Genomic DNA, 26,748 nt, shown 5'->3' with positions numbered 1-26,748 from the left:
GGAGTGGGCACTGTCGGTGGGTCGGTGCTGAGGGAGCGCCACACTGTTGGAGGGTCAGTGTTGAGGGAGCGCCGTACTTTCGGAGGGTCGGTGCTGAGGGAGCGCCGCACTGTCGGAGGGTCGGTGCTGAGGGGAGTGGGCACTGTCGGTGCCGAGGGAGCGCCGCGCCCTCGGAGGGTCGGTGCCGAGGGAGCGCCGCGCCCTCGGAGGGTCGGTGCCGAGGGAGCGCCGCGCCCTCGGAGGGTCGGTGCCGAGGGAGCGCCGCGCCCTCGGAGGGTCGGTGCCGAGGGAGCGCCGCGCCCTCGGAGGGTCGGTGCCGAGAGTATGCAGTGTCACGGGGGTGGGTGGCTGATTGGCTCCGACGGAACGCTGCATCTTGCCGCCAGGGGGTTGGCACCGAGCCAGCACTGCTTTTCATGTTGTGTCTGCAAAATATACCATAAGTGGTCTTCTGGCAGTTGTGTTTTCACTTTTCTATTGTCCTTGTTTTTCTGTCAATGGATGCTGCCAGACCTGCTGTGTTTCTGCAGCACTGTTTTTGTTTAAGCAAATAATTGCATAGAAATCTTATCTTCAGATTAGAAATTTGTTTTACTATCAGTCAATAGACTTATGTGCCTGGCGATTTTATCTTAGGAATGGCATTAGTGTAATGGTAATATCACTCGACTAATAATCCAGAGGCCTTGGTCGATACTCTCAGGGCATGGCTTGACGTCCCATCACCGCAAATGGTACAATTTTAGACTCATAGCTAGCCTCTGCTTTATCCTAGCAAGCTCCTCCATTCAAGGGCAATCAGGGATGGGTAATAGATGCTTGTCTTACCAAGTGATCATTCCAATCCATGAAAGAATTAACAAAAGAAAATATGCAGTTGGATGCAAAAGATCAATTGACGGTTTTAAGGCAAACTGAAGAGTTTTCTTTGATATCCTGGCCAGTTTTTACCCCTCAATAAACATGACTGAAAGAGATTTCCTGGTCACTTTAACATTGCTGCTCTTGCGTGTGGGCTTCGCACCGACTATCATATTTCCTTGTAACAATGGTGACTGCACTTCAAAAAGGACTTCGTTGTCTGTAAAACATTTTGGGATGTCCTAAGGTTAGGCCAGCCCCTATGAAAATAAAGCTTTTTGTTTTCATTACGTAGAAGTAAAGTCAATGAGCAATGAGGATGGTGTCAAATTGGAACTTGAGGATGGAATGAAGTTCTGTAAGGGAGGGCAGTAGTGATCGTTTCATGATGTTTTATTTTGTCTCCTAAGGTTATTGAGCCAGGACTGGGCTAGCTGTCTGCTTTGTTGAATTGCCATCTAAGAAGTAAGCACTAGATGGTGCTATATACAAACAGATAATATACAGAAACAATATGAATCAAAGCTAATTTTCTTCCTCAACATTGGTTCTAGTTCTGCTTCTTGACCGTCCTGATTTTTCACACACTACAGGTGATTGTGGTGTTTTCATAGTCTAGATCATTTGCTCTGCAATTTTCTCCTTTAAAAATCTTTCTTTTTACTGCCCAATAATCACGGTGGCACAGTGGTTAGCACTGCTGCCTCACAGCGCCAGGGACCTGGGTTCAATTCCCACCTCAGGCGACTGTGTGGAGTTTGCACGTTCTCCCCGTGTCTACGTGGGTTTCCTCCGGGTGCTCCGGTTTCCTCCCACAGTCCAAAGATGTGCGGGTCAGGTGAATTGGCCATGCTAAATTGCCCGTAGTGTTAGGTAAGGGGTATATGTAGGGGTATGGGTGGGTTGCGCTTCGGCGGGTCGGTGTGGACTTGTTGGGCCGAAGGGCCTGTTTCCACACTGTAAGTAATCTAATCTAATCTAATCTAGACCAAACGGTCTCAAAATATTCAAAAGATAGTCTCGGTCATAACTACTTTTTAATTTAAAGGTGTTGCATTCCAGATGCAATTCGATTGATTAAACTACTGGATTTAAAGCATAATACTTTATTTATCTACTATATTTAAAATACAATAAAAGAAAAGGAATTAGAAGAACTCTTTTGGGAAACTTAACAGGATAATAGATACAGTAAGTATTACTAATAATAATTCCAGTATAGTAAACTCCCATAAACACAACCTTGGCAAGGGCAAATCACAAACAGATTATCTCTCATGCAATATGCCTGGGGGGAAACAAATATTAAGAGAGAATTCTGAGAGACTAGCAGCTGCGAGAGACTTACTGCAGCTTCCAACCCTGCTGAAACCCCAGCAATTACTGCTGCTACTGAAAAATAAAAAAAAACCTGAAAATGCTGGATCTGTGAGAGTGTGACCACACCCATTCAGACTGCTTCTATTGTTTCAACTTGTAAAAATCTAAGACCTCGCCAGCTGTTTACTGGCTCTGGTGGACTGCGATTTACCTCTGCCTTAAAATCAGTCTTCAAAAAAGAACCAGGACAAAATACACCTCTTAAAGCCACAGTATTTTCACACTACCTCTTTGATCAACTAATTTTCCTTGTAGCTAAGTATCCAATCCTGTTTTATAAAACATGGATTAAGATTTACTGTATTATGCTGATACCCCAATATAAGTTGATGCTTTTCTTAAAAACACTTGGAATAAACAACACTTCTTATTGGTATTTATAAAATATCAGACTGATTCTCTTAGCTTTAATACAAGCTCTTTTTTAAAAAAACAATCACTTGTCCTCTAGTCGTCTCAAGACATTTGTCCTTTCATTATGTCCTTGAGTGCTGTCTATGGGTCTTCTCTGACTCGGTGCAGTTACTTTTCCAAACAAGAAAATGAAACCAGATGTACTCAAAGTGGATTACATATGCTTAAGATTTTGGTTCTCCTGCTCATTCTCTCTTGGGTGATCTTAACTTAATAGGAAGGCTGTCAAATGATTTTGAAGCCTCTGTTAATTCAATCTGTTCCTAGCTGTTGGCTGTCATCTGTTTCTCCCTGCTTTTCTTCAAAGGGGAAAGGGCTTACTTTTGTCTTTTCCTACATAATATTCCCAATATCAATGGACAGTTTGTCAAATACTAGTCAAATGTGTTTATGTATGCCTTCTCACTTTGTAAAACTCACCAAATATATTCAGTTATACATTCTAATTCCAAAAATTTCCAAATTTTAGTTTTTTTCAGAATTTAGGAAGTTGGGAGTTACATTTTAATTTATGACCTCAAAGGTAGTATTGGAATTGCTACCAATGCCACATGCTGGTCACAGTAGGAATGGCTGTATAATTAAGATGAATACGTAGCTTGAATGCTGGTGCATTGTGGAGGGATTCAAATTCAAGGTCATTGGAATTGATTCTGGGGGAGTTGAGACTACTACACAGCAGACCTCTGACTGGGCAGGACTAGAACCAATGACTGCTCATGCTGTTCGGAGGAGTTTAACTTAATTTGGCGGGGGGATGGGAACCAATGTAGGAAGTTGGAGGGAAGTAAAGTATGGAAATAAACAAAAGACAGTAAAGGGGAAAGTGAAAATGGAAGGCCAAGAAACCAAAGATAAAAATCAAAAAGAGACATATTACACCATGATTCTAAAAGGGCAATACATGTCAAAACAAAAGAGCTTGAAGGCTCTATCTTTATGTGAGGAGCATTTGTAATAAGGTGGATGAATTAACTGCGCTGGCAGTTATTAATGGATATGTTGTAATTGGGACAGGGTGACTAAGGATGGGAACTCAACATCCAGGATTATTCAACTTTCAGAAAAGATAGACAGAAAAGAAAGGGAGGTGAGGTGCCGTTGCTGGTTAAGGAGGCGATTAACACAACAGTAAGGGAGGACATCGGCCTGGACAATATGGAATCTATATGAGTGGAACTGCAGCTCACCAAAGGGAAAAAGACATTAGTGGGAGTTACATACAGACCGCCAAACAGTGGTTGTGAGGTTGGAGATTGCATAAAACAGGAAATTAGAGATGCATGCAGTAAGGATACGGCAGTTATTATGAGTGACTTCAATCTACATATTGGTTGCACTGACCAAACTGGTCACAATGCAATCGAGGAGGATTTCCTGGCGTGTATGAGGGATGGATTCCTTGACCAAAGTGTCGAGGAGCCAAGTAGAGAGCAAGCCATCCTAGACCTGGTATTGTGTAATGAGAAAGGATTAATTAGCAATATTGTGACATGAGATCCTTTGGGAAGAATCACCATAATATCGTAGCATTATTCAATAAGTTGAAGAGTGGCACAAATAAATCTGAAACTAAAGTCCTGAACTTAAAGCTAACTTCAATGGTATGAGACGTACATTGGTTAGGATAAACTGGCAAAGGATACTTACAGGGTTGATGGTGGATAAGCAATGACAGACATTTCAAGAACACATGGATGAACTTCAACAATTGTATTTCCCTGTCTATCATAAAGGTAAAACAGGGAAGGTGGCTCAACCATGGCTAACAGGGGAAATCAGGGCTAGTGTTAAAGCCAAAGAGGAGGCATATAAATTAGTACCACATGCTTACAATCTGCATGACAATTTGGATGAAGGAATTGAATGCAATATCTCCAAATTTGCAGATGATACTAAGTCTGTGCTGTGAGGAGGATGCTAAGAGGCTGCAGGATGACTTGGGTAGACTAACTAAGTGGGCAAATACTTGGCAAATGTAATATAATGTGCATAAATGTGAGGTTATCCACTTTGGTTGCAAAAACAGGAAGGCAGGTTATTATCTAAATGGTAGCAGTTTACAAAAAGGGGATGTGCAATGCGATCCATATGTCATGGTGGAACAGTCGCTAAAGGTTGGCATGCAGATGCAGCAGGCTGTGGGGAAAGCAAATGGCATGCAGGCCTTCATCGTGAGGATTTCAGTAAAGATGTCCTGCTGCAGTTATGCAGGCCTTGGTGACGCCACACCTTGAGTATTGTGTGCAGTTTTGGTTTCCATCTAATAGAGAAGCTTTTTGCTACTGATGGAGAAAGTGAAGTCACTTGGGGTCCAGGGTGTACTTGGTAGATGGATAGAGAACTGACTGGGCAACAGGAGACAGAGACTGGTAGTGGTAGGGAGTTTCTCAAAATGGAGAACTGTGACCAGCGGTGTTCCACGGGGATCCATGTTGGGACCTCTGTTGTTTGTGATATACATAAATGATCTGGAGGAAGGTATAGGTGGTCTGATTAGCAAGTTTGCAGATGACACTAAGGTTGGTGGAGTGGCAGATAATAAAAGGGACTGTTAGAGAATGCAGTAGAATAAAGATCGATTGGAGAGTTAGGCAGCGAAATGACAAATGGAGTTCAATCCAGGCAAATGCGAGGTGATGCATTTTGGAAGATCCAATTCAAGAGCAAACTATATAGTAAATGGAAAAGTCCTGGGGAAAATTGATAGAGAGATCTGAGTGTTCAGGTCCATTTCACCCTGAAGGTGGAAACGCAGGTCAATTGAGTGGCCAAGAAGGCATACAGCATGCTTTCCTTCATTAGACAGGGTATTGAGTACAAGAGTAGGCAGGTCATATTACAGTTGTATAGGACTTTGGTTTGGTCACATTTGGAATACTGCGTGCAGTTCTGGTTGCCATATTACCAAAAGGATGTGGATGCTTTAGAGAGGGTGCAGAGGAGGTTCATCAGGATTTTGCCTGGTATGGAGGGTGCTAGCTATGAAGAGAGGTTGAGTAGATTAGGATTATTTTCATTAGATTGAGGGGGGACCTGATTGAGGTCTACAAAATCATGAGAGGGGTGGATAGCAAGAAGCTTTTTCACCCAGAGTGGGGAACTCAATTACTAGAGGTCACGAGTTCAAGGTGAGAGGGGAAAAGTTTAAGGGAGATACGTATGTAAAGTTCTTTACACAGAGGTTGGTGGGTGCTTGGAACATGTTGCCAGCGGAGGTGGTAGAGACGGGCGCAATATTGTCATTTGAGATGTATCTAGATAGATACATGAATGAGCATGGAGGGTTCAGATCCTTAGAAAATAGGTGACAAGTTTAGATAGAGGATATGGATCAGCACAGGCTTGGAGGGCTAAGGGCCTGTTCCTGTGCTGTAATTTTCTTTGTTTTGTTTTTAGGAAGCTCAGCGAAGGTTCACCAGACTGATTCCTGGAATGGTAGGACTGACATATGAGGAAAAACTGGATCGACTGAGCTTGTACTCACTAGATTTTAGAAGAAATTGGGGGGGGGGGGGATCTCATATATAAAATCCTGATGGGACTGGAGAAGATAGATGCGAGAAGAATGTTCCTGATGTTGAGGAAGCCCAGAATAGGGGGTTACAGTCCAAGAATAAGGGTAAACCATTCAGAACTGAGATGAGGAAGAATTTCTTCACGTGTAGAATTCTCTCCCACAGGAAGCTGTTGGAACCAGTTTATTAGATATATTCAAGAGGGAGCTGGACTTTGCTCTTGCCTCTAAGAGGATCAAGGGATTTGAAGAGAAAGTGGGAATGGGATACTGAGATTGCATGATTAGCTATGATCATATTGAATGGTGGTGCAGCTGCAAAGGTCCGAATGGTCTACCTCTGCTCCTATTTTCTATGGTTCTATCAGTGTCCCTGCACTTAGCAGGTAATTCCAGGTCCATTTGAGTACTGAGTTTTGCACTACATTTGGGTCCTGAGTTCTGTTCTTATGGTTAGAAATGTGGTTAGAAGAGCCTGACCCCAACCATAGCTTTCCTTAGCCAGATACAGTTTCATGCTAAGATTGCTGTTGGTTTGTTGGGCTAAATGAGCATGTCCAATGGGCTAACTGGTTTACTCTGCTCCTTCATTCATATAGTTTTGCTTAACTTTTATGCATCACTGATTGTGTTCCAGCTGGGGTATTCTCTTCAATCCTGGTCGCTACAATTTAGAATGAATGTCAAGCTCTCTAAGAAAGTGTAGATTTTATGGAGCAATCCTCTGGAAGAGGGGCTTAAATTATGTGGAATCTTTAGAATTTACTCTCCTTTGAGCAGAGTAGGGTATACTTATGGGGAGATCTATCTAAGCTGTTCACAATCTTGAAATGTTTTGATTGAATAAGTAAGAACTATTTCCAGTGGCAGAATGGGCAGCAACCCAAAGAAAATATTTTACGCAGATAGGCAGAAGAACCAGAGGGGATCTGGGAATGTTTATTGTGCTGCAGGTTGTTGTGATCCAGAAGTGCTTGCAAGAAAGACATCACTGCTATTTGATGTTTGATGCACATTGAGACACAAGAATAGGGAGATGGGAGCATTCCATCTCGTTCAAAGAGCCCCACTTTTCAATTAGCTAGCATTTCCTCAATACTGCACCGGTCAGAGTAGCTTATGTGTTGAAATTCTTGGAATGGGATAGAGTTTGAACATTCCCTGGACATGTTCCTGGAGATGTTGTCACATGACCTGTCGCCAACCATCCCAATCCCCCATACTTGCCAGTGGTTGCCATCATGTCCATCCTCTTGTCACCTCATCTCCAGTGTCAATGGAAATTAATATACTCTTTCATCATCCAATTGGAAAATCCTTGACTGTCCATCTTATAGTTGCTTCTAAACATTGGCAATGCATTAGAGTGACTCTCTGATTGCTCTCCCTGTTGTTATTACTTGCAAGAATGACCTGGGAATTTGATCTTCAGTTTTAGAGAGTTGGTACCCCAAACTGAACTTTCTGCTGCGAGAAAGTGATAAAATTGCTAACAAAAGTGCTAAACCAGGTTCGAAGCCAGCTTAAGTAAGAAATTTCTCTCATTTCTTCTGATTAGTAACTTATAGCTGGGGCTAATTGCAACAATTTCCATCCCAATCCTACCTGCTCTTCCCCAATGTCCCAACAGTTCCATCTCGAAACTAGTTTGATCTAAATGGCTCAGGGTGACACTGTTAATAAAAACAAAAGGCAAAGAACGGCAGCTGCTGGAAATCAGAAACAAACCGGAAATTGCTAGAAAAACTCCGTCTGGCCGCAGCTGTGGAAAGAAAGCAGTGTTAATGTTTCTGGTCTAGTGACCCTCCTTCCAATCGTTGTGAAGAAGGGTCACCGGACCCGAAACATTAGGTCTGCTCTCTCTGTAATTGTTACCAGACCTGCTGAGTTTTTCCAGGAATTTATGATTATTGACACTCTCACAGCATATTTTCACTGTGGCAAGTGCTGTACTTGAACATGTTGAGCTGTGTAATTCTGAATCGCTCTTTGCCTGTGGCAAAGATCTCGCAGTTACAGTGGAAATTAGCTTGATCTGTGATAATAAAGTGCTTTTTATTTCTACTGCTGAGGTGGTAAAGCAATATTCTTGCAACGTTTCATGCCATCTGGAGATCAGTAAGATAACAGCTGTGGGAAAAATAATGTGTGGCAAGAGGGAGGAAGGCTACGTGCTAAGATAAAGCTGTCACTTGTTTCACTGAATTTTCTCAGACCCTGAAATCTAATGTAACGTTTTGCTTTTAGTATGTGCTACTTCACTATCTCCAATTCTCTAAGTGGAATTTGAACTCATACAGGTCATTAGTCCATGCTTCTGGAGTATTAGTCACAGCAGAGAGTTAGTAATTTTCACTTAAAGCAAAAACAGAATTGTAAAAATGTTGGTTGGTGAAGTGGTTTTTTTTTGAAAGAAATATATGTACTTCTGTTTCTTGACAATGCTGTGGTTTCAAGGAGGCTAAGTAAGCCAACTCCAATTATAATGTTTGCAAATAAGATTTATCCTAGCAATCTTGGTACTGTCAATTACAGTCTTCTATTAAAGAAGCATGGTAAATACATATTCTTCCTTTGCAAAACCACTCTGAAAGCGACTCGTACTAGCTACTGCCATGGAATATATGCCAACGTAGATTCATTGGTCTTGAAGTGAAACCCCAATTACTTACCATAGAACCAATTACTTGTGGTCTTTCTTTCTATTGCAGTACAACTCTGTACAATAATGTATGTTTCACTGTGTTTCTTTTATTTTATAGGTTGAATTAGTAGTGGTGACCACAGAACATGCCAAACACTTTTATGACTCCAAAGATGTCTCTGCTAAAATATATAGTGATTCAGATGAATGGGAGGTAACATATTCTATATTCATTGTTTAAGAACTAAAGCAAGTACAATGAGTTAAATAGCTCAGTTTATATTCAGATTGCATTTTTCTTAGGTAAATAATTCTGTAAATACATGAATAGAACATTATTTATATGTGTTATAATTCTAGATGATGTTCTTTGGTATGTCTTTGTCATATTTTGGAATTTCAGACTACATTTTAACTTGGGGTCTTTGATGTAATACATTCATAAGCTATCAGTGAAGTGCTTGTGATTTACAAATTAAATGGGGCATCCCGACCACGTGCTGAAGACAATGAAAGTTATTTTGAAATTTGTGATTATTTACACTTGGTGTTTTTACAGCAGATCTCGTCACTTGTGCTTCACTCGGCCTAGTGGATTATCTTACTTACTGTAATTGACAGTACCAAGATTTCTGGGGGAAAGTAAGATAGTTAGTGTTGGTTTAAAAATTGATACCACTCTCAGGGGATTTCTTTAAATTTAAAAGAAATGTAGTCAAAATGGATGGAAAATAGGAAAGTGAAGTGTGAGAATTGGCTTTATCTCAAATACACTGAAATGAGATCACCATATACTGACACTTTTATTATTACTTCATGAGTTTAGTATTGCAATAGTGGAACATGATCGTAACTGTTTGTTCAGCTGATTACTAAATAAAGCAGCAATATCATTCTTGTCACACTAAAGTTTTGTTAAGTATGCCTGTTAAATTCAGGACATATAAAAATGCAGAATACAAATTACACAAGACTGTGATTATTACATTCTGGGGTCATGTTGTTGCAGTAGACGCAGGACAGTCTTCAATCACTTCGATGGAATAAGACATCCAACCCCATTAAGGCAGTGACTATTCCCGTTCATGTACCTCTGATGCATCTGAATTTGAAACATGTGTCATCACGTACTAATGTCATCATTTCACAAGCAATAACATTTTCCTGTTTTGACAGAGCCAGTTTTCTACAAGGAACAATGCGATATGAAATGGGGGAGAAAAATCCCACTATTTTGCCTCCATTTTCAAAGTGAATATGTTTTGTTTATTTGGTTGTTTAACCTAGTGAGTGAAAGATGATAGGAAACACATCTTAATTTACAATTTTGATTGTTTTAGAATTATTTTCATCACAATTGATTTTGTTAAGCTGTCTAACCTTCAGTAACGAGCTGAAAATGTGTTGCTGGTTAAAGCACAGCAGGTTAGGCAGCATCCAAGGAACAGGAAATTCGACATTTCGGGCCAGAGCCCTTCATCAGTAACCTTCAGTAACAACAACTAGACAAAATCTATGATAAAGGATGAACTTGCATTCAAAGAAATCTTTCTTGCTTAATCATAAGTAACTATATGCTAATCATAAGTAACTATATGCTATTAGTAATAACTATATGCTATGTCTGACAATTGAGACTCTGGGATGTTCCTCACAATTCTCGTATGTACTGACTAGCCCACAGCTTTTCTGGGAGTATTGTTAGTTTTTTGTCTATCAACACTCCTTACTTACATTGCTAGACAATGTCAGCAGTGGTTAGGGAATAAAACATAGCCTGTCTAGTCCTGTTCTTCTCTCCCGCTACAGTACTGGCTTCATTTCTTATTTAATGTGGAACTTGAGCAGGCAACAAGGCCTCCCACAGATTGCGTTTTGTCTAAGTGTTCATGAGTGCTAATCTAGATGGTCCTATGAGAACTGTTCAGATGGTGACTGTCCATGATTTCAACAGATTTGATACTAATTTTAAAGTAGTTCAGAATCCACAAGTAGTGATGTTTTTGTCCACCCAAATTTTCTGCATATACAATATGAATAATTAGAATTATTTTCATTATTTTGTTTCTGTTTGTTATTTTGGAATTGAGGGAGGTACAGAAGGATATGAAGGATAATTATCCTCCTCTGTATCATCACCAGGTCTTTCATTCAAGGTGGGGCTGCGCCATTCTGAAATTCTATGCAGTTTTGGTCCACTTGCGATCTGCTGCTCCTGCTCCAAATAATATTGTGCGCTCCCTCATACTCATCATATCTTAACTTGGCTGTGATATTCTTCACTGAATGACCGTAATAAAAGCAAATGGACTGAGCTCCATGCTGTGTTTTGGCAATTACTGTACAGTACTGATTATTTATGATCTATTTTGCTCTCTTTAGATGTGGAAGCAGAGGTCAGATCCTGTCCTACATATAGATTTGAGGAGATGGGCAGATCTAATGGTGATAGCACCTTTGGATGCCAATACGCTAGGAAAAATAGCCACCGGAATCTGTGACAATTTATTGGTAAGTTGACTTGATCAGTTTTTCTCAGTTGAGGTTGGGTCATGAAACTTGTTAGTAGGTTGTTTTCCTAAATTTGAAGCAAAAAAGACTTGCATATTCATGGCACATTACTGAGTTCAGTATGCTCCAGATAATGTTTTGAAGTGTAGTCAATGATGCAGTTTTGGAAGTGAGGCTGTCAATTTATGCTTAGCAAGCTTTCACAAAATGCAGAAACCAGATAACCTTTAATCAACATCACAAATAAAGGATGTCATTTACAAAAAAAAAATTAACTCCTTTGCTCACTTGAAAATTGTGGTACAGAATCTTTGATGTGACCTAGAAAGCAGACAGGATCTCAGGTTAATGTCTCCTCAGAAAGATGGCATTGCTTTGATTTTGTATTTGAGATTCTGGACATGGGACTTGGACCCACAAGCTTTTAACTCCTAGGCAAGAGTACCGTATCATAGTTAACATGCATTTAGCGGAATGAAAATCTGTAAATATGCAATTAACAACAGACTTTACAACAACATCCTCTCAATCCAGATTTCTTTTCAAAATTGTTGTACTGGAAAGAATAAATTTACTTGTCAGTAAAATAAATGTTGCAGTAAGCATAATGTAATCTTCTCTTCTCCCCAAGTATCTTGTTCCTTGAAAATAAATTACTCAAATTTTCCTTCTGGGGACAAGTTGAACACTTTTGAACAACTGTTCTTTGGAGATTGTTCAGGAAATACTTTTTTTCCTCCCAATCAGCCCTGTTTTTTTTTTATTTTCATGTTTCAGACAATAAGATCTTGTATCTGAATTTATTTTTGTTGCTCAATCTAAATCACTTTTTAATGTTAAAATATTTAATCTTCCAAGGGAAGAGTGGTGTACTAAATCATTTTGCCATTTAAGTTTATGGAATATTACTTCCAAAATATACTTATTGAAATATTACTAAATTTAAGCTGCTTTTCAATTCCATTATTCTGTCCTGAAATATTTTGGAAATTTGGTGTAAAAGCTGTATTTATGCTATTGTCTGAATTACTGTTCAGCTATCTGATTTGTATCATCCTAACTTTATCCAAACAGCTAACCACTGCTTTTGTTGCTTTGAGATGAAACATAGTTTATCTGTTCTTACCGTTAAGCTCTAGATGGAACTTGTTTTTCTGATTGGTAACAAATTACATTCTTGTTAACTATAAGTTCTTGTCTTGAGATCAATAGACCATGTCATTTGTAAACACAGACATAATGTTTTCTTTCGTTTGGGTACATTAGGGCTTTTAGGCCTGATATTTGGGCAGAAATTCAACCTGTTTGCCAGAAGCAATAAGAACAGATGGCTTTGGGGTTCTCTAAATATTGTAAAAGAAATCAAAGATCAGAAAATTTCAATACAGAAAGTTTGTGTGGGCTTTTGAATCGCTGTACCTCAGATCAGTTGCAGGATTATGAGGTGCAGGCTCCACTAAACCAGTGTTGCATCTTGGCTGCACTTTCGTGGAGTTTAAATGCTGTGCAACTTCATGGCATTCCTGTGAAAGTTACAGGAAATGGTAGAAATCTGGTGTAGCTGGTTTCTTTCTATTTTCATCTCCTCTGTGTTTAGGGACTAAATTTATTTGGTGGAACAGAATAGTGCCTCCAAAGCAACAACTTTAATTTAATGTTTGTTTTCCTCCACCAATACTTTTCATTGTAAGTGTACTGGTTTGCCACTTGCTATTAAAGCAAATATATAGATCAAAGGTTTACAGGGCTGAATATTTGTGCAAATTAGCCACACAGTTCTTTTTGAGATGGTATCAAACTGCGGTTCACTTTAACACAACTTATTTAATTGACCCACCTTTGTGGTAGTTTGAAAACAGTCATCGCAGCCATACCAGCAGAGATATTTTGGAACTTGTTCTTAAGGTCTTCAGCTGTTAGCTGCACAAATCTACTCTTCAATTGGATCAGGTCTCTGGTTCTCTTTCATTTCAGAGCTTTGTTCCAATAATAAGCTATTAGTTACCACAACTGACGTTTTCTCTTTTACTGTACACTGAGATAATTTGCTAAAACCTTGTCCATTTTGTAAAGGTATAAAGGTTTTTTGCAGCCTGTGAACTTGTATTCCTTAGATTGCAATCTAAAGCAATGGATTGTACTTTTGGCAGAAACTACCTTTTGTGTTTCTGCACTTTTTATTTTACTATTTCCTTCCCCATTCCAGTTCTCATTTCCTTTTACTAACATCTCCTATCATTTGGCTTCATTTATCGGTCTCTTCATTCCTTCCTTTTTTTTTGCAATGTAATTTTCTAGTTTTGCTAATTATTCCTGTCAGTTCTTCATTTTTGGCTTTCCATCATTTCTTCTTTACCATTTCTCTGGCATGTGTTTTTTTTCTAATACATAAAATTTTAATTATGGTGTAGCCTTTGAAACTAAATTATTTATAACAGACCACTAATAATACAGTTAGTGATTTTTGTTTTTAAAAAGAATACTGTAGTATTCCTTCCTCAACTGTCTGCAGAGTCGGGTGTGTTCAACAGTCTAATTCTTTGCTGCCTGTCCACTTGCCTTACTTTGTAATATTATTTTTATGGAGTATCATTTTAATTCATCCAACAATATCTCCATCTTCCTCCAATCTCGCATTGTAGCTTTGAGCTACACACACAAATCTATCATATACATGCTCCACTTTCTCATCAGTGCCCTTCAGTGACGGCATCTGTAGACACCAAGTAATTTTTCGTACTGACATTCTGAATCTCTTGTCAACAGAACACATTGGAATAAACATCAGGAAGATCAATATCGTGACATTTGAGGCACTGTAAATTTCACTCCTTTTACTTCTAATTCCACCCTTCTTCCGACCATACTTTGGTTGGAAAAGACCATTAAGTGTGTTACTATCTTCTTCAACCCACAGCTGAGCTTATTCATCATTAAGAAATAAAGCCTATATACAGGATTTTGTTTCAACACATCTTCCACCGGACCAGTGTTTTCCTCACTAACTTCATAAGCTCGAGACTGTATAGATGCTCACTGATCCAAAATTTTGGTATTCTTTGTGCCTTCGTGTTTATCACTTGTTCCTGCCCTTGTAAAGCTACATTAATTCTCTGTTCTGCACACTTCAAACTTAAGATTCTTATGCTGCATATACTGTGCACTTGCATCTAGTTTTATGTCATTTTCCACATTCTTTCTTTAGTCCTGTCCTTTTGTACATTCTTTAGCCCTTTGCCTCAACATTGTTGCAGAGTTGCCAACTACCCTCACCTTATTCTATAGAAACCCTTCTCTAAATCCCTGGATATTCATTCATTCTTCAAACATTTCGCAAAACCCTTTTTCAAACAGATTCTTACACCGTTGTTATTGTCCATTTCCATTGTCTCTTCATCTCCTTTTCTCTTTCTTCCCCTTAGGACAGTCACTACTTCAATATCATCAATATCAATATAGAATCAGAGAATCATACATTATGAAGAGGCCCTTTGGCCCATTGAGTTGCTACTACCAAATATATACTTGCAATAATTTCATTTTACTGCATTAGGCCCATGGTCTTGAAAATTATGAAATTTGAAGTGCTCATCCAAGTACTTTGAAAACGTGAGGTTTCCTGCCTCAACTAACTACTCAGGCAGTACTTTCAAGACTCCTCACCAAACTCTAAATGAAGAGGTTTTTCCTCAAATCCCCTCTAAAGCTACTGCCTTTTATTTTAAAAATGTTTCCTTGTTATTGACCCTCTGAATAAGCGGAACAGTTGCTTTCGATCCACCTTGTCCATGCCCTGCATAATCTTTTACACCTCTTGAGGATCCTTCCTCAACCTTTCTTGCTCTAAAGAAAACAATCTGAGCTTATCCAGCCTTTCTTTGTAGCTGAAATGCTCTATTCGAAGCCACAGCTTGGTGAATAACCTTTGCATCCCCTCTAGTGCAATCATACCCTTTCTGTAGTGCAAAGATCAGAACGACACACAGTACTCCAGCTATGGCTTAGCTATAGTTCTGTACATATGTTTCCTACATAGCCCCTCCTGCTCCTACATTCTATGCTATGACAGAGAAAGAAAACTCTCCCTTATGTCTTAACTTCTTCTTAACCTGTTCTGCTGCCTTCAGGGATCTGTAGACAAGCACCTCAAGATCCCTCTGTTTCTCTGAGCTTCCTGGTAAATGAGTAAGGAAATCAAGAGCACAGGGTAAAGGCAGGAAAATGAATGTGAGGAATATCGGGTCAGCCACTATCTTATTGAATGGTGGATCAGGCTCAAGATGCTGAATGGTTTGCTCCAGTTCCTATTTCTTAATGATTTTCTATTGCCAATTGGGCAATCTGTAGGCTTAAGACAGGGCAAAGAATGTTTTGTTCATTTTCACCTCCAACATCTCCAGGTGTGCTGTTGGTCTTGCATTCCTGACCACCACAACTAGAAATACAGTTGTGGGTTTCTGAAGTCTGCTCTGGTGTTCATGTTTCCAGACACATTTTCAAACTCATGGCCAACCTAGAGTCGAGCAGTTATCCCGGACCATGGGTGAAATGTTTTCAATCATTAAAGCCAGATATTAATTTCTTTAGGTAAGCAGTTGAGTTTTAAATGAGGTGATTAGGACTACAGTTGCATTCCCACAAATGAAGCCTAGTATCCATTGTCACTGTAGAATTGATGTGAATAATGTTTCCTCCACTAATGTATCAATTACCATGTAAATGTTGGAAGAGCAAGACAAACAGAATCTTACCAGGCCTTGAATGACCATAGGCTGTGGTGTGAAATTTGACAAAATTGCTTGAGAAGTCCAGGGAAGTCATTCTTGACATCAGGAGCAACTAGCTTTATTTTCTAGCGGATTTCTGTGCATTGAAATGGGATTATTGTGACAGACATCTGCCCAGAAAGGCCACTCCCTCTTTGGTATTAAACTACAGTTCTTTCAATTGATTCAATAAACGGGCTTGCTCAATTTTAAAACATGGTCCATTTGACACCATTCTGTCTGTGCCAGTCAGACCTTATAATTGCATCGGCTGCTGAACTTCTTTTACATGTACTGAAATTGGAATTGTCTGTCTTCAGGAAAATGCTTAATTTGTGTGGCCTTCTGTGACTTAAATTTAAGCCAGCTATGAAGGTTTGTTTTTAAGGGAGATTAACTTTTCAAATGCAGGCATCTGAAAGAGAATGCTGCAGGACAGAAACAGGCAGTTTGGTTTTCATAACTGTGCCAGCTCTCTTGAATTCAGCCCCTGATCTTTCCCTGCGGGTCCGCAAATATCTTTGAAAGGAGTGGCCTTGTGGTGCAATAATGTTTGTGTCACACTGGAAAAGCACCACGTTACCAAAATTGCTATATGTCTATTGCTATATTACAATGGATTAAAACGGAGATTGTATAAATGCAGTCTTTGGGGTGGGAGAACCCATGCTGCCTACACACTGTCACATATGCCAACAATCATTCATTTTGTTAAATGGTAATCAATTTGTAAGACTCTTAACATAATCAAGCTATTTAATTTGGAGACATCAAGCTGGTGGACGCCTGATTCCTGATTAGTTCCAATCCAAGTTTGGAGGGAGTCACTGAGTTTGCTAAAGCTTCAACATTCATTCAACAATGGATAGCTGCTGGCTAACATAGCTTGTAATTTGCTTGAACTCCATAACAAGAATTCATGCATTCAAATTTGCATCAAATGGACCAAGAATTCTGTTGTTTCTCTTGTTTGATGACAGTTTTCAACGTCTTTGGGCTATTTAACCTGATCTTTCATTCAGGTCCCATGTCTTATTTATCACACTCGAAGCAAAATCCCCTTAGTTGTTATAGATTCAAGAGCTGAACAGCTGACTGATATGCACGTCTCCATGTAAGCAGTGATTCTTCCTCTGTGTCAAAAGTTTGGACATGGAAAGCAAAACATTTAACTCAAGACCCTCTCCACCTTTTTCAAGCTGGGTTGGGCCTATTCTATGGAAGGGGAAACCAGGCTATCATATTTGACAAGTTGGGTTGGGGTGAGGCTATGTGAAGTCTGACTGGGAGAGAGGCTGTCAGGTCTGGTGAGGGTGGGGCTGTTGGGTCTGGCAGGGAGAGCAAGGTGTCGAGTCTGGAATGTTAGGCTGTATGTTCAGTCTGATGGAGGTGGGTTAGATTGATTAGGTCTGAGAGTTTAACTATCATCTCACAGGTGGGGAGTAGTATGAGGTGAAATCACATTGTGTTGACAGGTCCTGGTAAGAAGTTGATGGGATTCTGGTAAATTGGGGGTTAGTTTAACGGTTACCCAGGAGCTGGACAAGGTTTCTCTTTCCTCCTCCAATTTCTCCTAAAGTGGAATCCTCTGACTTCTCTGACTTTAATGGATTCTTCCAGACACAGGGGGCTTGTCCATCAGAATCTTTAATTTCCTAGGCAATTTCCATGGAGTTTGGGTTTCCACATTATCCTGAGCCATTGGGAGTAACGTTGAGAGCTCCCCCATGTCCTGATCAATATTTATCCCTCAAACAATGCCAGAAAAACACACTGCTGTTTCAGGGGACTAATTATAAACAAATTGGCTGTCTCATTTTTTACATTAGCAGCGGTGACTACATTTCAGGAGTACTCTGGCTATGAAAGCTTGTGAAAGGTGCTTTACTAATGCAAGTCTTAATTATTCTAGTATTGCTCTTACAGTGTTGTTTGATAGTTGCAACTCAAACCTATTGAATTGTGACAAAGACTGCCCCTACCCTGTAAATTCCCTTACCTGCCTCATTTGCAGTCACATTCTCCTATCCCTGAACACTGAGCAAATCTGAAAACATATTCCAAGTGATGTGACTGCCTCCTGGTACAAAGAGCTGAGATACGTTGCCCGAATGTGTCATAGTATCTGTAATTTAACCTACTGAAATTCTGAACTGAACCTTCTTGAATTTGAAATACTTGCTGCAGATCAGACTACCCTGGATCAAACTGACATCTGATACATGTAATGTCTTCTCTTAATTATTTCCTTCAATTTAAAAAATGTATATTTTGTTAATCCTAATGCCATTTGTTCTATTATTTTGAACCTCAGGAATAGAATAAGCCTTAATTATTTACCAGATGCTAACCAGGTAGCAAGCTGCTTTCCCTGTAACAGAAAGAGTCATCAGTTCATTTAGTAGAGGATTCAAGAGGGTATCTTTAACCCAGTAGTTGAGAGACTGTGGAACTAGCTGCTAAAAGGAAAAAGTTGAGGTGAATAGCACAGATATAGCATACGTAATAGCAAAAGAAATATAGGTTAGAAAGAAAAAGAAATAAAAAGTTATACTGATGGAGTTAGATAATGGATGGAAGGAGGCTCAAGTGGAGCATGAACAGCACTATATAGGGATAAGACGAAATTGCTCATTTCTGGACAATGCATTTGATGTACTTCCTTACTCATTCTTCTTAATCAAAGTAGGAAAGAATCCCAATGTGGTTAATTCTTAATGTGCTCAGGTCAAGCAGTGCTTGTAACCTCCAGGCTTGCCCACATTCCAAGAAATGTTGAAATAATTTATAACATGGTGGGAATCTTTTTCGTTCATTGTGGTTTTGCCAGCTATCTGGAATAATTTGGTTCAAGATCAGTGAAGTCTGCTTTATGTTTTGTTCTATATATTCTGCAATAACCCACTACCTTCTTTTCGTCCCTCAAATAGGCCATCTTAGGATCTACACTTTTTTTTTACACCTCTCAGAATCTATATTCTTGAACTTTGCATGTATCCTTGATCCTCAAATCTGCTTATCTTGTATGACAGTAGATTCTTTTTTAAGTATTTTGGGTAGTTACTACATGGCCTTGGATTTGGTTTAATAATTTTATTTGAGGTGTTTACGTTTGAGCTTGTGCCTGCAAAATCATTGGACACAGCGATCAAAGATCAACTGGTAAGGTGTGAAGATATTAAACAGCAGTTAGCATGAAGTGTTTAGGTGGAGCCATTTGTTCTTATTAGATCATGAAAAAAAATGTTGACTCCCATACAATGCAGGAGACTTGGCAGAACTGAGTGTACCTTGCATAGCACACTGTCAGCCCCCAGGTCATCTGTTACATTCTAACAAAATTTACGACTGCATTCCTATTAACATTCTTCAGCCAGAAGTTATTTTCACTTCAGTGATTCACTAATTGGAAAGGTCCTTTAAAAATATTTATTACCATTAAGTTCGTTGTTAAAACACAATCAAGAAGCTTGACTTACTTTTTCTCCCCTTCACTGTTTGGCTTCGAGACAGTGAAACCCAAGTTCCGAGATTAAATGCCAAACCATGTTACATCTCCTGGGAAGACCATGTGAAATCCTTTGCTGTCCTAAAAAGGAATCTGGCAAGACTGGAGATTATCTGTCTAACATCATTTCTCAATTGTTCCGCTTTCTACAAAGGGCAATGCAAGGAACACTGTCTGTGTTTTTGAGGTTTTTGATAGGATTTTCCCTTCAACTTTAATATGCTTTGTAACAGTTGTTTATTCAGCCTCTTCTTACAAACAAAGACTAAATGGGCTGATACTCATCTGTTTTTGGCGAAGTCTGTGTTTAGCCTAATTGTGTAATTAAAAATTAATTCTGTTTTCATTAAAGACTTGTTAATGTTTACATTGTTGATGCTTCAAACTTTCCCCCAATCATTTTTGTTTGCTTTTATTGGGGAGAAAAGGTGCTTAATCTAGCAGATCAAATCTACTATGAGTTGAAAGCTTCAAATGGAATTTGAACAGCTAAGAACAGGCACGAAAATAGCAGATGGAATGTAACGTGGATAGGTGTGAGGTTATCCACTTTGGTAGGAGGAACAGAAGTACAGGGTATTTCCTAAATGGGGAGATATTGGGTTTTTGATGTGCATAGGGACCTGAATGTCCTTGTTCATACATCGCTGAAGACTAATATGTAGATACAGTAAACAATTAGGAATCTTTAAAAAAAAATAGCAATCTAAAAAGAAATTCATGACGTGTTACTGGCAAAGCTCGTATTTATTACCCACCATTAGCAGCCCTTGACATAAGTGGCTTGCTTGGACCATTTAAGAGTGAACCACATTGCTGAGAGTTTGGAGTCAGAGGTAGGCTAAGCAGAGTAGGGGTGACATATTTTCTTTCCTAAAAATCATTAGTTTGTTTTTTAATGAAAATTAATGTGAGTTGTCATGGTCATCATCATCAAGAGTAGCTTTCAATTCCAAATTTATTCAAGTGCTTCAAAATCCACAAACTGCTGTGATGGAATTTGAACCGTGTCCCAAAGCATTTGCCCAGGCCACCGGATTACAAGCCAGTAGTATGTTAGCCTTCAATGTAAGAGGATTTAAGAGTGCTGGAGGAAAGATGTCTTAGTTCAGTGTACATTAGTCTTGGTGTGATAGTATCTCGGGTACAGTGTGCAGTTTTCATCCCTGACCTAATGAAGGATACTTGCAATAAAGGAGTTGCAGTGGAGATTTACCATGCTGATTCTTTAGGTAGCAGACTATCCTGGAGAGAGAGATTGAAGAGACTGGGCTTGTCTTCTCTGGAATTTACAAAAATAAGAGATGATCTCATTAAAGTTGACAAAATTCTCATGGACCCAAGAGGTTAGATGCAGGATGGATGTTTTTTTTTATGGAAAGGGAAAGGAAGGCATAGAGTTACAGAAGGCCTGTAACCAGGTAACACCGTGTCAGAAAAATGGGCTCACCACTTAAGACTAAGATGAGTAGGAATGTCTTCATTCAGTGTATGGTGAAACTTTGGAATGTCCAACTGCAGGAAACTGTGGAAGCTCAAGTCATTGAGTATGTTCAAGACAGAAATCAATAGGTTTCTAAATAGTATGATGTATGTGAGGGATATGGGCACAACATTGTGAAATGACATGTCTGTGCCAATATCGAGCACCTATCTCCTGTAGTCCCATTTTCCAGCACCTGATCCATAACCTTGAGTCCAGTGACACTTCCGGTGGTCATCTAAGTAATACTCAGGTGTTATGATTGTTCCCACCTCTGTCATCCTTTCAGGCAGAGGGTTCCATATCCCGATCACCTTCTGAGTGAAACAGTTCTTCCTTGAATATTCTCTGAACCTTCTCCCACTTGCCTTAAGTCTATGCCCCTGGTGATCCTTCTGTTAAGAAGAAAGGTTTCTTTTTGTCTTAGCCCTTCATAATTTGTGTACGTCAATCTGTTTCTCCTCTATCCCCACTTTAGCCTTCTTGGATCTAAAGACTAGTGACCAGTTATTGATGACAAATGCCTTCTGGCTACTGAAAATGATGTGATTGATCAGATGGGCCAGTGGGCCAAGGATTGGCAGATGGGGTTTAATTTAGATAAATGTGAGCTGCTGCACTTTGGAAAGGCAACTGAGAGCAGGATGTGTACACTTAATATTAAGATCCTGGGAGTGTTGCCGAGCAACGAGACCTTGGAGTGCAGGTTCATAGTTCCTTGAAAGAGGATTCACAGCTAGATAGGATAGTGAAGGCGGTGTTCGGTATGCTTTCCTTTATTGGTTAGAGCATTGAGTATAGGAGTTAGGAAGTCATGTTATAGCTGTACAGGACATTAGGTTAAGCTGCTTTTGGAATATTGTGTGCAATTCTGCTCTCCCTTCTATAGAAAGGAAGTTGTGAAACTTGAAAGGGTTCAGAAATGATTTACAGGGATGTTGCCAGGATTAAAGGGATAGAGCTATGAGGAGAGGCTGATTAGGCTGTTTTCCCTGGATTGTTGGAGGCTGAGGGGTGACCTTCTAGAAGTTTATAAAATCATGAGGGGCATGAATAAGGTAAATAGATAGGGTCTTTTCCTTGGGTTGGGGAAGTCCAGAAATAGCTAGAAGGCATAGGTTTAGGGTGAGAAGGGAAACATTTAAAATGGACTTAAGGGGCAACTTTTTCATGCAGAGGGTGGTGCGTATATGGAATGAGCTGCCAGATGAAGTCATGGAGGCTGGTACAGTTACCACATTTAAAAGGCATCTGGGTGGGTCTTTGAATAGGAAGAGCTTAGAGGGATATGGGCTAAGTGCTGACAAATGGGATTAAGGATATCTGGTCAGCATGGAAGAGTTGGACCGAAGGGTCTGTTTCCGTGTTGTATATCTCCATGACTCTTAAGTCTTCATGGCTTCAGGTTAAACGTAGGCAAAAAAACCTCCTGCTGATTACCAAATACCATCCTCCCTCAGCTAATCAATCAGTATTCCATGTTGAACAACACTTTGGAGGAAGCACTCAGGATGGCAGGGGTGTAAAATGTACTCAGCGTGGGGGATTTCAATGGCCACCATCAAGAGTGACTCAGCAGCAGCACTACAAATCAAGCTGGTCATTTCCTAAAAGATATAGCTGCTAGACAGGGTCTGTAGCAGGTGGTGAGGGAACCAACAAGAGAACAAAACATACTCACCCTCATCCTTGCCTATCTGTCAGCTGCCAATGCATCTCTCCATGACAGTATTGGAAAGAGTCACCACAGCAGTCCTTGTGGAGGCAAAGCCCCACCTTCAAATTGAGAATATCCTCTATCATGTTGTATGTTACTATGACCATGCTAAATGGGACAGACTGAGAACAGATCTAGCAACTCAAGACTGGGCACTCGTGAGGCACTGCAAGACATCAACAGCAGCAGAATTGTATCCCAGCACAATCTACAACCTCATGGCCCAACATATCCTCTCTCAATCATTATCATTAAACTAGTGGATCAATCCTGTTTCCATGGAGAGTGAAGGAGAGCACGTCAGGAGCAGCACCAGGCATACCTCAACCTGGTGAAGTTACCCAACAGGACTACATGCATCCCAAGCAATGTAGGAACCAAGTGATAAACAGTGAAGCGTTTCCACAACCAAAGGTTCGGATCAAAGCTCTGTGATCCTGCTACATCCAGGCATGAATGGAGGTGGATAATTAAAGAACTCGCTGGAAGATGCTGCTTCACAAATATCCCCAACCTCAGTGATGGAAGAGCCCAGCACATCAGTGAAAAAAACAAGGCTGATGCATTCACAGCAGTCTTCAGCCAAACGTGCCAAGTGGTTGATCCATCTTGGCCTCCTCCAGTGGTTGCCAGCATCACAGATACCAGTCTTCAGTCAATTTGATTCACTCCATGTGACATCAAGAAACATTTGGAGGCACTGGATTGTGAAAAGGCTATGAGCCCTGACAACATTCTGACAATAGTACTGAAGACCTGTGCTCAGAACCTGCTGTTTCCCTAGCCAAACTCTTCTAATACATTTACACACTGGCGTCTACCTGACGACACCCCAGGGTTCTAAGGGAGATAGCTAAAGAGATAGTGGAGGCGTTAGTGGTGATCTTGCAGGAATTGCTGGAATCAGGAAGGGTCCCAGAGGATTGGAAATTTGCAAACTGACATACCTGTTTAAAAAGGGAGTAGGCAAAAGACAAAATTGCAGACCAATTAGCCTAAACTTAGTTGGGGGTAAGATCTTGGAATCCATTGTAAAGGATGAGATTTCTGAACATTTAGAATAGGACAAAGTCAGCGTGGTTTCATCAAGGGGAAGTAACAACTCTTCTAGAATTCTGTTGAGGAAATAATAATAATAAGGGGGGCCAATGGATGTTATCTATCTGGACGTCAAGAAGGCCTTTGACAAGGTGCTGCACAGGAGCCTACTGAGTAAGATAAGAGCCCATAATTTTGGAGGCAAGGTGCTAGATTGGATAGAAGTTTCATCATCTGGCAGAAAGCAGAGAATGGGGATAAAAGAGTCCTTCTCAGGTTGGCAGCTGGTGACAAGTGGTGTTCCACAACGCTCAGTGTTGGGACCACAACTTTTCTCGATGTACATTAACAATCCAGATGACGGAACTGAGGGCATTCTGGCTAAGTTTGTAGATGATACAAAGATAGAGGGACAGGTAACATTGAGGAGGCGGGGGGGGGGGGGCCTGCAGAAACACTTGGACAGGTTAGGAGAGTGGGCAAAGAAGTGACATGGAGTACAATATGGGAAAGTAAGAGATTATGCACTTTCGGAGACTGGAGCAGTCTCCTCTACATTGGGGAGACTGGACGCCTCCTAGCAGACCGCTTTAGGGAACATCTCTGGGACACCTGCACCAATCAACCACACCACCCTGTGGCCCAACATTTCAACTCCCCCTCCCACTCTGCAGTGGACATGGAGGTCCTGGGCCTCCTTCGCCGCTCCCTCGCCACCCGATGCCGCCTCGGAGCACTTCAGCCCCAGGAATGTGGGCTTCAACAGTTTCCTCATTTCCCCTTCCCCCACCTCACCCCAGTTCCAAACTTCCAGCTCAGCACTATCCCCATGACTTGTCCTGCCTGCCTATCTTCTTTTCTACCTATCCACTCCACCCTCCTCTCTGACCTGTCACCTTCATCCCACTCCCATCCACCCATTGTATTCTTTGCTACCTTCCCCCACTCTCCTCCCTGACCTATCGCCTTCACCCCCACCCCCACCCCCCTCGCATTTATCTCTCCACCCTTCAGGCACTCTGCCTGTATCCCTGATGAAGGGCTTTTGCCCGAAGCATCGATTTTACTGCTTCTCGGATGCTGCCTGAACTGCTGTGCTTTTCCAGCACCACTAATCCAAAATCTGGTTTCCAGCATCTAGACAGAATAGAGGCATAGGCTATTTTCCAAATAAGGAGAAAATTCAGAAGTCAGAAGTACAAAGAGTCTTGGGAGTTCTAGTCCAGGATTCTCTCAAGGTAAACTTGTAGGTTGAGTCAGTAGTTAGGAAGCCAAATGCAATGATGGCATTTATTTTTAAGAGGACTTGAATATAAAAGCAGGGATGTACTTCTGGGGTTCTATGAGGCTCTGGTCAGACCACATTTGGAGGATTGTGTGCAGTTTTGGGCTCCATATCTCAGGGAGAATGTACTGGCCTTGGAATGTGTTCAGAGGAGGTTCACAAGAATGGGTCCAGGAATGAATAGCTTAACATATGAGGAATGTTTGAGAACTCTGGATCTATGCTTGATGGAGTTTAGAAGGGGGGATCAAATTGAAACATACAGAATACTGAATGTAGACGTTGGGAAGATGTTTCCATTGGTCTGAGAGGCTAGGATCCAAGGGTACAGGCTGAGAGTAAAGGGAAGACCTTTTAGAATGGAGATAAGGAGAAACTTCTTTAGCCAGAGAGTGGTGAATGTGTGGAATTCATTGCCACAGAAGGCTGTTAAGATCAAGTCATTGAGTATATGTAAGACTGAGATAGATGTGTTCTTGAATATCAAGGGTTATGGGGAGAAAGTGGGAGAATGAGAAATGTATCAACTGTAATTGAATGGCAGAGTAGACTCTGGGTTGACTGGCCTAATTTCTGCACCAATGTCTTACGGTCTTATAATGTAGAAAATTGCCCAGGTACGTCCGGTACACAAAAAGCAGAACAAAATAAATCCAACCCAGAAAATTACCAACCACCAGTCTACACTCAATCATTAATAACGGACGTTGTCATTAACAATGCTATCATGCAGCACCTGCTCAGTGACATTCAGTTTGGTTCTGCCAGGGTCGCTCAGCTCCTGACCTCTTTACAGCCATGGTTCAAGCATGGACAAAAGCAATAAGTGCAACTGAGGTGTGACATCATGGAGCCCTAGCAAAACTGGAATCTGTGTATTGGGGGCAAATGTTCTGCTGGGAATTTATACTTGGTGCATAGGAAGATGGTTGTGGTTATTGGAGGGCAGTCATTGTCTGCTCCAGAACATCTCTGTAGGAGTTCCTCAGGGTAGTATCCTATGCCCAACCATCCTCAATTGCTTTATTAATTACTTTCCCTCTGTTATAAGGTAAGAAGTAGGGATGTTTGTTGATGATTGCACAATGTTCAGCACCTTTCACAACTCCTGAAATACTGAAGCAAATGCAGCAAGATTTAGATAGTATCCAGCTTGGGCTAACAACTAACACTTGAACTACAAAAATGCCAAGCAATGACCATCTCAAATAAGAGACAATCTAGCCATCACTCCTTGACATTCAATAGTGTTACCATCACTGAATTCCCCATTATGAACATCTTGAAAGTTGCCAATGACCAGAAACTCAATTGGACTCACTACATAAACATAGCGGCTACAAGAGCAAGTCAGTTCCTAAGAATACTGCAGCAAGTAACTCACCACCTGACTTGTCCAACCTGTCCATCATCTGCGAGGCATAAGTCACGAGTGTGATGTGGACTTTTCCCCACTTGCTTGGATGGGTTCTGTTCCAACAACACACAAGAAACTGGACACCATCCAGGACAAAGCAGCCCTCTTGATTAGCACCACATTCACAAAGATCCACCCTCTCCACCATTGATGTTCAGTAGTAGCAGTATATACTATCCACAAGATGCATTGCAGTAATTCACTACA

General features: G+C 40.6%; 1 protein-coding gene across 4 annotated transcripts in view; it reads left to right on the top strand.

Moving 5' to 3' along the window:
• ppcdc (phosphopantothenoylcysteine decarboxylase) overlaps nucleotides 1-26,748 on the top strand; it is a 72,761-nt gene that overhangs the window by 3,136 nt on the left and 42,877 nt on the right. For 3 of the 4 annotated variants that reach the window (XM_060853640.1, XM_060853638.1, XM_060853637.1), the window contains exons 2-3: nucleotides 8,935-9,030; nucleotides 11,199-11,327. In XM_060853640.1, coding sequence (XP_060709623.1) covers nucleotides 8,935-9,030; nucleotides 11,199-11,327 — 225 coding nt within the window. The remainder of the gene's footprint in view (nucleotides 1-8,934; nucleotides 9,031-11,198; nucleotides 11,328-26,748) is intronic. The other variant, XM_060853639.1, reaches the window with a different exon arrangement.

This window comes from Hemiscyllium ocellatum, chromosome 42 (assembly GCF_020745735.1).
Source record: "Hemiscyllium ocellatum isolate sHemOce1 chromosome 42, sHemOce1.pat.X.cur, whole genome shotgun sequence".
Classification (NCBI taxonomy): Eukaryota; Metazoa; Chordata; class Chondrichthyes; order Orectolobiformes; family Hemiscylliidae; genus Hemiscyllium; species Hemiscyllium ocellatum.
This window is presented reverse-complemented; position numbering and strand designations above follow the sequence as displayed.